Raw genomic sequence first — 12892 nt, 5'->3', positions numbered from 1 at the left:
GTAACAGAGGTTTACTGTGTTACATGTAGGCACGGTTGGCATGATGCATTCCAGAGCTTTAGCGTGTTACATCTAGGCACAGTTTGGTGTGACCCACATGGGGGAGGCACTTGGCGTGACTTTGTGCCAGAGATTTTACATGTTACACATAGGCAAGGTTGGCACGACACATGCCAAGGGTTTAGCCTGACTCGAGGGAGGTCTTAACGTAACTCATGCAAGGGGCATAAAATGCAATAGGGTCTGTGGTTAAAGGAAGGCTTGTCATTGCCAGCCCTGTAACTGGGGTGGGAACAGGGCCAGCCTGGGTGGCGCTCACAAGATGGCGCCCACACAGCCTGGTTCACCTCAGCTGACCTCCCCTCCCCTCCCCTCTGCCCCATTGCATGATGGTTAAATAGCCCAGCCGGGGAACCCGCCATTTTCTGCTGGGGCTGGCGGGAAAGGCGGGAAGGGAGCGAGAGCAGCGCGAGCGCCGGCGCGGGACTCCCAACGGCTCCAACGGTCGCTGCAGTGAGGAGCGCGAGCCACACACACAGGTAACAAGGAGGCGCGAGACACCCCCGTACCCGGGCTTCCCCCTCCCCCTTCGTTCGAAAAAAGGGGGGGTGAGTAGAAACCGAGATCGTCTGAGGAGCCTCTTCCACCAAGTAAGTCCCGCCTTCCGTCTGTATCCTGCAGCTCATTGGTCGGGCGATGCGAGAGCATGGTGGCCGCGCTGATTGGCTGGAAGCCCCTGAGGCAGCCCCGAGGTCGATTGGTCATGAGCCGCGTCAATCACCGAGGAGGCTTCGCGGCTCTACCGCCTCTCTTGTCAGGTTACATACCTGTTGGCTGGCGACCCTGGCCGATCGGGAGAATGCCCCAGTTAGCCTGGGGAAGGTCACCTGACTCTAGTTAGCCAATCAAACCCAGACTTGGCGCAAAGGCTTCTGGAAGATGTAGTCTTTTTTAAAAAAATATCAAAAAAAAAAACTTTATGTGGATAAAGGGGGCAAACTGGGGTGGGGACTGGGAGCTAGGACTCCTGGGTTCTCATTAAAGCAGACTCTGGTGGCTCTATGGGGGCTGCCGGATTGGCCACAGAGGTGGGACACCATGGTGCAATTTGGTGTGGGGTTGCTATTGTCCTTGCCGCCATCGCCATGGTGCCTGGTTGCCGCCATCGCCATGGCGCCTGGATGGCAGTGGCTTCGGTCTGGTGCCCATTGTGATGGTGCTAGTGTGGAACTGGCACCTTGGCGGGGTCTCACGTGGCACCGAGCCAGCTCTGATGCCAGATCTCTCCTTTGCAGGGATATCGCTCGTTTCGGTCCCAGAGCAGCCTCCGCTCCATGAACGGTTGATGGCCCCTCCTTGCTTTTTATAACCTTTCCCCCACACTGCATGGTTGCTCCCAGCCAGGATGACCCTCCATGCTCTCCTCCCCACAACGATCCCTTTTCCAGACTCACTCAGGCCATTCCTAGCTGGCTCCCTCCGCTGCCTTCACTTCCCCAGCCCGACATGTCTCCCTGCCCTGTTTCTGAGCGATCGGGGCAGCAGGTTCCTTCCTCCCCGCAACTGGTGCCACTGATCGTCGGGGAACCTCAGGGGGGAAATCAGTGACTTTTTCTTACTGTTGGGAAATGTCACCTGTGGGTCTGTGCAAAAACTGACAACTGCAGAGGGAGGAGAGGAAAAGAATCCAGGAATCCTGACTGTAAATCCCTCTCACCTTAATCCACTAGCCCCTAGTCCTTTGCCAGACCTGGGACTAGAACCCAGGAGCAGTCCTGGCTCCCAGACCCACTTCCTAATGTAATCACTGGATCCTGCTGCCTTCCCATGCTGGGAATAGAACCCAGGAGTCCTGGCTCCTAGTTCTAACCATTAGACCCCATCCTCTTCCAGAGCTGGGAAGACACTTCTCCTCCTCTTCCATGCTGGGCAAATCAGGTTACTGACTGAAATGATCATTTTATATTGCAGCAGAAACAAAACACAGGTTCGTCTGAGACACTCTAGTTATAAACGAAGTAATTCGGAGTGAGCAGTTGTGGAATTAGCAAAAGCTTTTCAGGGATTTTCTGGTACTATCCCCCCCCCCCCCCAATATAGTGCCAGAAATGTTCCTAAACATTTATATGGCGACCTCTAGGGTTACCATAGCATCTGAGCATCTCAGTCATCAATATATTCCTCCTCCCAACACCCTGGGAAGGCAGGGCCGTGTGACTAGCTCCATTTTACCAGTAGAGAACCACATTGGCTTAGTGACTTGTAGGTCACACAGGGAGTGATGGGACGAGACCCCAGGTCAAGCTGTTCTTGAAAAGGTTAAACTGATTTTCTCCCCTTCCCCTCCCCCCCCCCTTTTTTTTTTAAAGCAGATTTCTTCCGCACTAAAGACCATCCAGAATGGCCCGTACCAAGCAGACCGCTCGTAAATCCACTGGTGGGAAAGCCCCCCGGAAGCAACTGGCCACCAAAGCAGCCAGGAAAAGTGCACCCTCCACTGGGGGAGTGAAGAAACCTCATCGTTACAGGTACTTGGAGTCACGCTTTCTCTTCTGGTGTGCGTGGGAGACGTAAAGGGGAGTTCTGCAGTTTGCCATTGTAAGAAAAAAAACAAATTGTGACATATATCATAGCCTTAATTCTTATGTACAATGTGGGAGGGAGCATGGGCTAGTAGTTAGGGATTCAGACTCCTGAGCTGGAGTTTTTTCTGCCAGTTATGCCACTGACCTGCTGGTGTGACCTTGGGGAAGTTGCTTCCCTTCTCCATGCCTTGGTTTCCCCCCATCCTTTGCTAGGCTCATCTGCTTAGCATGTAAGCTCTTCAGAGCAGGGACAGTCTCTCACGATGGGTACGTATGGGGCTGAGTCCAAAGAGGCCTTGACTGAGATCAGGGTTCCGAGTGGCTCCTGTAATTACAAATAATAATGATTTGTAGTGAATAGTTTTATAAAATATTATGCTCTCGGCTGGGTTATTAAAACAGAAGGGACAAACACATGCATACAAAGGTGCTTGTAGCCAGCTCAGCAACCCATGTTTGATAGGGCACCTGCGCAAAGGTTGAGATTTCATCATTGTTCCAGTCCTTGTTTGGAAGGAGCTGCTAAAGTTCTTAAAAAGCTTGAGACGTCCCTGTGGTCTAATATTAGGGGCTGTCAACTTTGTTGATCCCCTTTAAATATTGTGTTTTGTTTTTTAACAGGAAAGTTTTGTGAAATTAACACCAGTGAAATAGGCCAGCTTAACAACCAGGGAGTCCTGTTTGTCCCCAGAGACTGTGGCAGGGCAAGCGTGTGTGTGTGTCCCCACCTCTCCTGGGTACACCTGAGACACTTACAGAGGAGAAGGGAGTTCTGTCTGCAGTCCTTGGCACTCTGATGTCTGAGTGTGGCTGGGAGCATGGGGGTTAAATTCTGAGCCCTTTAGGTTATGTCTTTGAAATCTCTTCCAGGCCTGGCACTGTGGCCCTTCGAGAGATCCGGAGGTACCAGAAATCCACTGAGCTGCTGATTCGCAAACTCCCGTTCCAGCGTCTGGTCCGTGAAATCGCTCAGGACTTCAAGACGGATCTGCGGTTCCAGAGTGCGGCCATTGGAGCCCTGCAGGTAGGCGACTTTGTCTCTCTTCCCTGCTGGGCAGACAGAATGAAACCTGTCTAACTTGCCCCCAGACAGTTGGGAAGTACCTTCCAAAGAGTGAGCCCGACCTGCTTTGCAGTCATCAAATCTGTAGAAACTAAAGATGAAGGCACGTGCTCATCTCGAGAGTGACCTGCAGAACATACCTCTGCTGCTCAGAGCATCTGGCTTCAGAATGTAGAATCTAAATTCCCGTTGATGTCCACAGATTACTGCTTTCGCCCCGAGAGGCGACTGCATCCCAGTGGTGTGTGTGTACAGGCAGAGGAGAGAGACTGACATCAGTGGCTGCTGCAGTGCTCAGCTTCTCTGTCAATAAGTGCTCCCTAAAGTGCTTAGAGTTACATTTCCGCAGCACCTTTCGTCCCCATGGAACTGCTTATTATGACTGTGCTCCTAATCCACTCACTCGTGGCAGGGGAAAGCATCCACGTCTCAAAGCCGCTGGCGTGGGGGTGTTGAGCACGTAGCATTAGAGAAAGCTGCCATGTTTGAAACTGTGCTGCTCGCTAGTGTAGATGGGTGGGGCGTGAATTTGGGGGCTCTGAATTGGTTTCCTCACCTGCCAAATGGGGTTCAACTGACACTTGGGAAGCCCTTGAGGCACACGCAGCTGGGTAGGTGCTAAGCATGTAGGGCCGGTTTTTCAAGAGCACTCAGCCCCCCCTTAGACATGAGCATAAACAACCAAATAAACGGCACGGAGCAGCAGGAAAAATCTTGCCCTCGGTACGATGGGAGCATTTTGATGCCTCCTAAAGAGACTGTTGCGAAACAAATCGAGCTGTTACTTCTGTTGTGGTTTTTTCTTGGTAGGAAGCCAGTGAGGCTTATCTCGTGGGTCTCTTTGAAGACACCAACTTGTGTGCAATCCACGCCAAAAGAGTCACCATCATGCCAAAAGACATCCAGCTGGCACGTCGTATCCGCGGCGAGCGGGCTTAACTCATTGGCGGCCGATATCCGCTCACACAGTGTATTAGAGTAGACTCTAGGTTTGTTTGTTTTTTTCCTACTCCTGTTTGTAGTGGCTAGGACACGGGGAGATGTTATAACCTATCTTAGTAGGATATAAGCGATCAGGAGAGTTGAATCAGTTTGTTCATAATGTACAAGCAAAAAAACAAATTGAGAAATTTACAAGACTTGGATTTTGTTTTGTTTTTGTAAACTTTTTTTCAGAATTGCAAAAAAAAATATAAAACAAGGGGGAAACATTTTTGAAATATCTGGTTTTATACACAAAACTTAAGTAGATTTAGGCATAACATAAGGAGCTTTTGGTCTTCGGTTTGTAAAAAGATACCTGCAAAATATCACGCTACACTATATTTTTCATTATTTGATTTCTTTTTTTCCTTTGTATTTAGAATGGGCATGATATTTAAACTTGTTTTCTTATTTCCATCTGTCTCGTGAAATGTGACTTGGACCTTTGTAACTATCAGGTTTCTTCACCCTGTGGTGGAAACAAAAAAAAAGAAATAAATGTTGAACAATAACCTTTTTGCTTCCTTAATCTTGTATTTGCTGTCGCACTAGGATAGATGTGTGTGTCGTGCCCTTCAGTAAATCAAAGCAACTTACCTTGTGCTGACACGATATCCAAAATTCCGTAAATCCTTTACGGATCTCCAAGTCCTTCTGGGAGCATTAGTCTGTTGTAAGTGACTGGCCCAAAATCACAGCAAGCCAGTGGCAGAACCAAAAATAACACCCAGGAGTCTGGAATCCCGGGTCCCTGCCCCAGCTAAGAGACAGCCTATCCAGTTGATGTGACACCATATCCTGCAATTTGGCTTCAGGATACAGAGGAAAGAACCCCCACCGACACTCCCTTTTCCCGTTGTGGTGTTTACTTCATGCAGTGGGATACAGAAGGCAGGACTCCTGCATTCTTGGGCTGACTTAGCTTCACTGTGCCAGAGGTCATGACATCTGTTTATCTCCTCACCCTGTGCCGCTTAGCTAATATTTCTGAAATGCTTTGGGCTCCTCGCTTTGAAGGGTGCCATCTAATGGGCAAGTGCAGGGGTTATTGAACGCTGATAGATAAGCCCTCATTTTAACAGCCCTTGGAGAAGATGGTGATTTAGAATTGCAGTGTACGTTTAAACGCCTCTACTATTTCAGCGGTCATGTTTCATGCAGGCCTGGCTGTCTTTTGCTCTGGGTGTCGGATCGGGGGTGGATTACCTATGCTCAGTGTAGACACTACCTATGCTGACAGGAGGGGGTCTCCTATGAAGTTTTACTGCTCTTCTGCTGTTGCATTTCAAGTACTGGCAAGCTCTTGATTTCACTGCATGCTGTTCCTGCCCCGGAGAACTCTGATGGCACGCAACGGGGCCCTGCTTAAACTCAAAACTCACCGAGGCAAATTCTGCCCTTCGTTGTACACGACAGTGACTTCAGCCGTACGACAATGGTATAGCCAAGATCAGAATCGGGGCCACTGCATGTTTCCAGCTCATTTCTGCTGGTGAAGGGTCTGGAATTTCCCATCTGTCCTTCCTTGAAATGCCCTCAGCCACCCAACTGGATATTTCGTACTTGTTTTCCAAGAGGATTTGTTCTGATTGGAGCAGTGTCTCTTTGCCTTTAACACAAACTGCCCTTTAGAAAAGAGCAGCGTGCCTCTTGCGATAATCACAGAGGGAAAGGCTTTTTGTGGGTTGAGTTGATGGCTTTTTTTGCACTGACCTACTTTTTGCGTAGGCGTTCGGTCCTCCGTAGGATTCACTTTGGAGTCTTAGCATCTGACACCATAAGGCACCATTAAAAAAGCACTTTACTCCCACACGCAGTTTTGGATTGCTGCTGCCATTCAGTGCCCACTTGCTTAATGTCTCGGAAAACTCAACCGCAAAATTACCGTGGTGGGTGGGTCTGTATCTGAAAGCATCATAAGCTGAATAGGAAACCTATCAAGGGTAAAACACTGTGCCAGTAAAAAGTTGGAACATCCATAGCTTTATTTATCTCTTTCAAGTATCTCTTCTCTTACAAATGCTAATGAGTTTACGCCTGGCGGTGTGCCTGGGAGGCAGATCTGTATTTCAGTCCCTGGTTTTAAAGAGGGGTACAGAGGGATGGGCGTCAGTGGCAGAGCGAGAGAAAGAACCCAGGAGTCCGGACCTGCTGCCAGCTGCCTGGAAGTGGCAAGCCAAGCACAATCCAGTTCCTTGGCAAAGTGGATGTCAAATACTCGCGTTCTGCTGTAAGTGCTTTTCATTCACTTTGCGGTAGAGTAAATAACTGCAAGGTAGCATCTATTTAGGCCCAAGATTTCTGCTGCAGGCTCTGACCTGTCTTGTGCATTTCCAGCCTCACTGCTCCCACTTGCTCCCTTTCAGCTGGGGCGTGGAGGGAACCTTCCATCCCTTGGTACATCTGGTCTGTCAAATCACCACGGTGCAGGTGCTAAGGGGACTGAGAGCGGATTACCCTGCAGCGCTGACTTGATTGCACTTGACAAGTTTGCATTAAATTTAGAGACAGTGTGGCAGAGCGAAAGCCCTGTTTTAGCCACCTTAAGTGGGATTACAGTGGTGGTGTGTCAGGGCTGCTTTATTTTCTCTGGGGTAGCAGAGGCAGATGGGCCTTTGAGGACGTGCAGTCCCCTTTGCTTAAAAAGGACAAGTGTGTGGAGTTTGCTGGGGTGGTTTTTTTTTTTTTCTTGTTTGCAAAGCTTTTAATATCTCTGTATCTTACATGGAGGCAGTGCGGGCCAGTGGTTAGAGCGAGGGGGCCGTGACTCAGTATGCTAGCGGTTCTATTACCTACTCTGCGGATATTGACTACTGATTAGAGCAGGAGATGGGGAGGCAGGACTCCTGGGTACCGGTCCCTGCTCTGGGAGGGGCGTGGGGGGTACAGGTTAAGCAGGGAACCACAGAGTGGATTTTCTGATTTATATCCTGAGCTGGCCCCTGACTCATTCCGTATCCTTCAGCAATTTGCATCCCCTCCCTAGGGCCCTTTGTAAGATGAGGATAAAAGTGCCTGCCCTAGAGAGGGGGTTGGCCCGGCTTGGGTAGAGCACTTTGTGAGCCCCGGTGACAATGCTACTCAGCAGCCAGGTATTTATTATTAATAAACAGCCTTGGCAAAAGGAAATGCACAGCACCGTTAGGAAGTCAGCACTCATCCCTCTGCCTCCCGCCAGAGCATCTAACCAGGTCCTTTCCACTCTGCCTTAGGATCTGGGCTGAGCGGGAGGCCCCCGGCAAAGAACATGCTGTTTAGGGGGAGCCGGCGGCTGGTGGTGAGTCAGGACTCTGAGATCAGAACACAAAAGCAAATGAACCTAGACCCCCCCCCCTCCTCCGAAAGCCTGGGCCTGGATCTGAAGGAAATTCCCAGTCGCCGTTAGCCATATAGGGCCCACAGCTGGGAAGTTCTGATTCTAGCCACCAGAGGGCCGTAGTACACAGATACCCCAGCAGGGGGCAGTGAATGTTGGGTGATATTTCCCTTCTAACATACCCAGGCACATTCAAGCCCCTGGGGCTGCTTACTGTGAACGGCTAAAACACCTGGCAGGATATTTGACTCGTCCCACTGTTATTAGCTTTGTATAATCAGTATCCTCCTTCCCAGCCCAGCGAGGGCCTAGGGCTTTGTGTGTGCAGTGATCTGCCTTGTCGGATTCAGCCAGGCCCGTGAGCAGAGTAATGTGCTAAGGCCCAAACAACCCTCCTGGATAAATATTGTTAAAGGAACTAATTATATCCTCCCCTGAAAAGGGGCGAATGTGGCGCACCAGCCCCCCATTCCAAACATCTCCCCCGGCTGTATGGGATGGCAGAGCACCGGCTGGTCTGATGTGCTTAGGACAGACGGGGGTGAGTTAAGGAGGCAGCTGGAGGCCTGGCTAGGCCGACAGCAGACTCTTGGGAGCTACCACGAGAACAGACCAGGAGACACGGAACTGAGAGACTCGGGTTCTAATCCTGAGCCCTGCCCCTGGCCTGCTGGAGCAACCGTGGGATTAGAACCAGGCAAATCGCAGCCTCAGTTCCCTAGTCAGTTAGTGTCCCAGAAATATCAGCACCTCCAGGGCATTTCCCAGATTAAGAAGCCTGACGGGCCCCCCTGTGATGGTTTAGTCTGACCTGCTGTGCACCATCGGTCGTAAGCCTTCCCGGCATGAATTCCGGTTTCCGATCCAGTCGCTATGGTTGGGTTAGAGTCCATCTTTTACACACAGATCCAATCTTGTTTTAAATGTTTCCCGTAACGGGGAGTCCACCGTGACCTGTGCTAGGTTCTTGCAGGCGGTAATCCCCCGGCTGTTAAAAATGTTGCGCCTTGACTCCAGCTTCAGTTTCCAGCCGCTGGATCTTGCTAGACCTTTGTCTGCTAGATTGCAGACCCTCTGGTATCACAGTGTTGTTCCCTCTTGCACCCTGGGATCAAGTTACCCCTTCACCTTCTCTTTGATAAGTTAGACTCCGGGAGCTCAACCTGTTTATCACTCTCAGGCATGCGTTCCACTCCTCTTCTCTGGCCCCTCCAATTTATCAACCTCTTGCCTGAATCGTGGGCACCGGAACTGGACACAGGATTCCCGCAGCGGCCACGCTAGGGCCAAATACAGAGGTAAATTAACCTCTCTGCTCCTGTTCGAGATTTCCGTGTTCTGTGAGGGGATCCCAACCCTTACTGTGCTGCTGCATGCGATGCAGAAGAGGGTCATGGCCTGGAAAAAGCTGAGGCACTGATTCAGATTGCAAGCTCTTTGGGGGCAGGGACTGTCTCTCACTCTGTCTATGCCACACCTGGAGCAATGGGGCCTTGAGCTGATGTTTTTAGGTGCTACCAATATTCAGATGCTATTAATTTCTGCATAAGAATTGCAAACTTATGGACATCACTTGTGTCCGTTGGGAACGGATTTTGTTTTCCCCCCCCACACACCCAAAGGAGTTTCAGATTCCGAAATGTACAGAACAACTCGTGTGTGTTTGCACCAAGAGAGGATCGTTTTGAAGAAGGAGAGTTAAAGACACACTGGGTTCTGGAGACCCTTGGTAGAAATTTCCCTGCTGGCAAATTAAACCAGTGTCTTGAATCTCTGGAGCGTAATCTGACAGGCATAATGTCTAGTCCCCTTGTAAAGAGGCCTAGTGACCAGAGGAGGGCAGTGGTGTGTTAGCTAAGAAGTGGATCCTCGATCCTCGACTCTGAACCAAACTGTTCACTGGCAACTATTTGCTGTAGGAACCAGGTTGAAATATCTCCGGTGGGAAAGGAGCTTCGGAAGATCTAACGTCCCTGGGTTGGAAATTCTTCAAGCGACCAGCCCTAAAGTGGATCCTTTGCCTTCCCTTTCCAGGTGGTGTCTTGAGAATTCCCAGGATCTTTGGACTGAATGACCGTAATGGGAGCTGCTCTGTGTCCTGTTCTGTCCAAATGTCTTTTTAAAAAAGATGGCAAAGTTGCTCAACACCAGTCTGTAGGGGGAAGGGTGATCTAGTGGTTAGAGCCAGGACTGGGGAAGCCAGCCTGTATTCCCAGCTCTGGGGGGGAGTGGGGTCTAGTGGCTAGCAAGAGAGAGGGCTCCTGGACTCCTGATTCTGGGGAAGGAGTGTTGTCTAGTGGTTAGAGCAGCACTGGTAGTCAGGACTCCTGGGTGCTATTCCTGGCTCCCCGTGTGACCTCGGTTCTGCTGTCTGTAAAATGGAGATAAATAATCTTTTTTTTCCTCGGTCCTGGCTCTTTTGCCTGTAGCTCTTCAGGTCAGGGCCTGCCTCTCGCTCTCTGTCGGCACAGCGCCCGTCATGACGGCCCCACTCTTGGTTGGAGATGCCAGGTGCTGCCATAACGCAGATGAGAAGCACACTAGATGTTTGCAGCAGATGACACTGGTGGCTAAAAGCTGAATGCAGGCAGGGCTTCAGGAAGCTAACGGGCTGGAAACATTGGCCTATCCGAGAAGGACATGGCTTTCTCCCTAGGGACTTTTCACCTTTAATTTGGCTGCGAGTTGTTTGTGTTCCTTCTCTCCCCCTTCCCCACTCCCCTCCCGCACTCTGCAGATGATTCCCAGTGGCTGGAGATGCACTGCGCCATTTGAGGTTAGGAAGTCAGTCTTTTAATTAGGGCCGCTCTGCCGTGCGGCCACTGCTCAGGTCTGGCCTTTGACCCCAGGGCAGGATTTGAATTAACGTCTTTAAGGTTTGGAAATAGCTGCGCGTGGCGCGGCTTCCCACTGGGCTTGAAAAAGCACTTCTTGATTTCTTCCGCCCCTCTCCCCAGCCTCGTCCTCTCTCTGTCAAATAGGACAGAGCCAGGCTGTAAATATGCCTGGAGGAAGATGCTACTGACTGTGCAAAAAGAACTAATTTGCTTCTCTTGCTTGGCTTTAAATTCAGCCTGTGCTAGGTGAACGCAAAGAGTCACCGTGTGGCTCCTAAAGAACTGATTGGATGGAATCAGAATGGCTTGGCTGTGTGTCATACTCCCTCTATGGAGAGCAGTTAATGGGGATTCTCCTTTAGCTCAAGAGGCAAGAGCCTGAGCTTTCCAGCCCTGTTCTCAGCAGCCAGGGCTGCGTTGATATGTTACAGTGGCAGTATGAGTCACATCCCCACTGCTGAAATGCAGCCACTCCCGGGGTAGGCTGCAGCAGCTGCTGGCTAGGACAGGAAGTGAAGACCGCTCTCCAGCTGAGGGCAGAGGAATTTCCAGTGCCGCGAGAGGGGGAGTCTGGAGCTAACACCTTTCCTGCAGCATGAGGGCGAGAGGGCCTGGCTTTCTGGTGCACCACTGGGGCTCTGAGCACTGACTGCAAAGGGAGAGCGCCTCCTGCTGACTCCTCCACCCCTCTCCCGGCAGCACCATGCTGGGGTCTGGGGTAGTTGGCACTGACTCCTAGGGAAGAGCACCCCCTATTGAATCCCCCCAGCAAGCCCTGCAGCACCCCTGGATTTCCTTTGCACTCTCCCATCCCAGGGCTGGCCAGACTCTCCCATGCGTAGCTTGGCCAAGCTGCATATGCTACAATTTAGGGGTTGGGGGAGTTTCTCTTGAACTGGGCTGTTGGTGCAAGGGGGCCAGCTGACCTGAGCTGCTCAGGCCCCTGTTCATTCCTGGCCGTGCCTCTGCATGGGGACGTAATTGACAGGAGACCAAATAGAGGCGCCACTAGCAAAGCTGGGCCCAGCACTCCAAGGAAGCAGGGGCCGTGTCCCTGCAAAAGAATCCTGTTTGCCGAGCAAAGGCTGCCCTTGTTGGGTCGGGTGCGAAACCAGAGCCGGGTGCTGGGCTGCAGACCTGGGCCCAGAGCCTGGCTCTGAGGCCGGGCTGCCTTCTCTCCTGGTACAGCCATTCTCCTCTGCCTCAAACGCCCGCCCGCCTAGGCCTCTGGCCAGTGGCAGGCCTGTCTCCTGTGTCTCGGGACCGGCCGGCAGCATGCGGCTGTCACATACCTGAGCACGGGCTCTGCCCAATGGGGCTCGTTTATATAACGGCTGGAAGAGACCCGCTTCTGGAGCCTTCTAATGACAGATCCAGCCGTCCGGAAGCGCGAGCAGACTCGGGTGCGAGCGCAGCCGCTGTGTGTGACTGTGGAGAGAGAGCCTGAGTGAACACACCGAGAGGGAGGTGTCTGCTGGCCTGAGAGCAGCCTGCCCACCGGCGGCCATGCTCAGCTAGGGGCCCGCTGAAATCAGACCCTCTTGCTTCAGCCCCACTCGTCCCCCACCCCGGAGCAATGCTGGCCGTGTGGCTAAGGCTCTGGGCTGGGCCTCAGGAGATTTTCATTTGATTTCTGCCTCTGCTGCAGCCTGGGCAAGTCACAGAACCAGGCTGCACTTGGGGTTCCCCATCTCTACAAGGGGGAAAATCACCCTTGGTCTGTTTGGACTGGGAGCTCTTTGGGGCAGGGAGTGTCTGTGCAGCACCCGGCCTGACAGGGTCCTGATCTCGGTTGGGGTCTGGGCGGCGCCCGGGACGACGGGGCCCTGATCTCGCTTGGGGTCTCGGCGGCGCCCGGGACGACGGGGCCCTGATCTCGCTTGGGGTCTGGGCAGCGCCCGGCCCGACGGGGCCCTGATCTCGCTCGGGGTCTGAGTGGCGCCCGGCGCAGTCAGCCCTTGATCTTAGTTGGGGCCCCTAGTTGCTGGTGTGTTAATGATACACTGGGTAGCAGCCCAGCTGGCTCGCCCTGGCCTGGCCAATCGTTCTCTTGAAGCAGGTGGGACTAAAGGAGCCGACTGTCGGTGCTGTACAAAGCGGAGGCGCC

At 52.0% G+C, this 12892-nt stretch overlaps 1 protein-coding gene across 1 annotated transcript; it reads left to right on the top strand.

The window, feature by feature from the left end:
* The first annotated feature begins 382 nt into the window (after window positions 1-382).
* On the top strand, window positions 383-4782 carry LOC120388611 (histone H3.3A). The gene is made up of 4 exons (XM_039510538.1): window positions 383-539; window positions 2370-2528; window positions 3456-3609; window positions 4459-4782. Exons 2-4 carry the CDS (start codon window positions 2401-2403, stop codon window positions 4585-4587), a joined length of 411 nt encoding a protein of 136 aa, XP_039366472.1. The 5' UTR covers window positions 383-539; window positions 2370-2400; the 3' UTR covers window positions 4588-4782.
* The last annotated feature ends 8110 nt before the right edge of the window (window positions 4783-12892 follow it).

The sequence above is a fragment of the Mauremys reevesii genome, linkage group 22, assembly GCF_016161935.1.
Source record: "Mauremys reevesii isolate NIE-2019 linkage group 22, ASM1616193v1, whole genome shotgun sequence".
Classification (NCBI taxonomy): domain Eukaryota; kingdom Metazoa; phylum Chordata; order Testudines; family Geoemydidae; genus Mauremys; species Mauremys reevesii.
Note: the sequence above shows the minus strand (reverse complement) of the source record. Positions and strands in the feature narration are given on the sequence as shown.

Excerpts from the sequence above, each read along its gene's own strand:
- LOC120388611 (XM_039510538.1), top strand. The coding sequence starts at position 2,401 with ATGGCCCGTACCAAGCAGACCGCTCGTAAATCCACTGGTGGGAAAGCC. Across the intron at positions 2,529-3,455 it reads AAGAAACCTCATCGTTACAG|GCCTGGCACTGTGGCCCTTC; the intron begins GTACTTGGAGTC and ends AATCTCTTCCAG. Across the intron at positions 3,610-4,458 it reads CGGCCATTGGAGCCCTGCAG|GAAGCCAGTGAGGCTTATCT; the intron begins GTAGGCGACTTT and ends TTTTCTTGGTAG.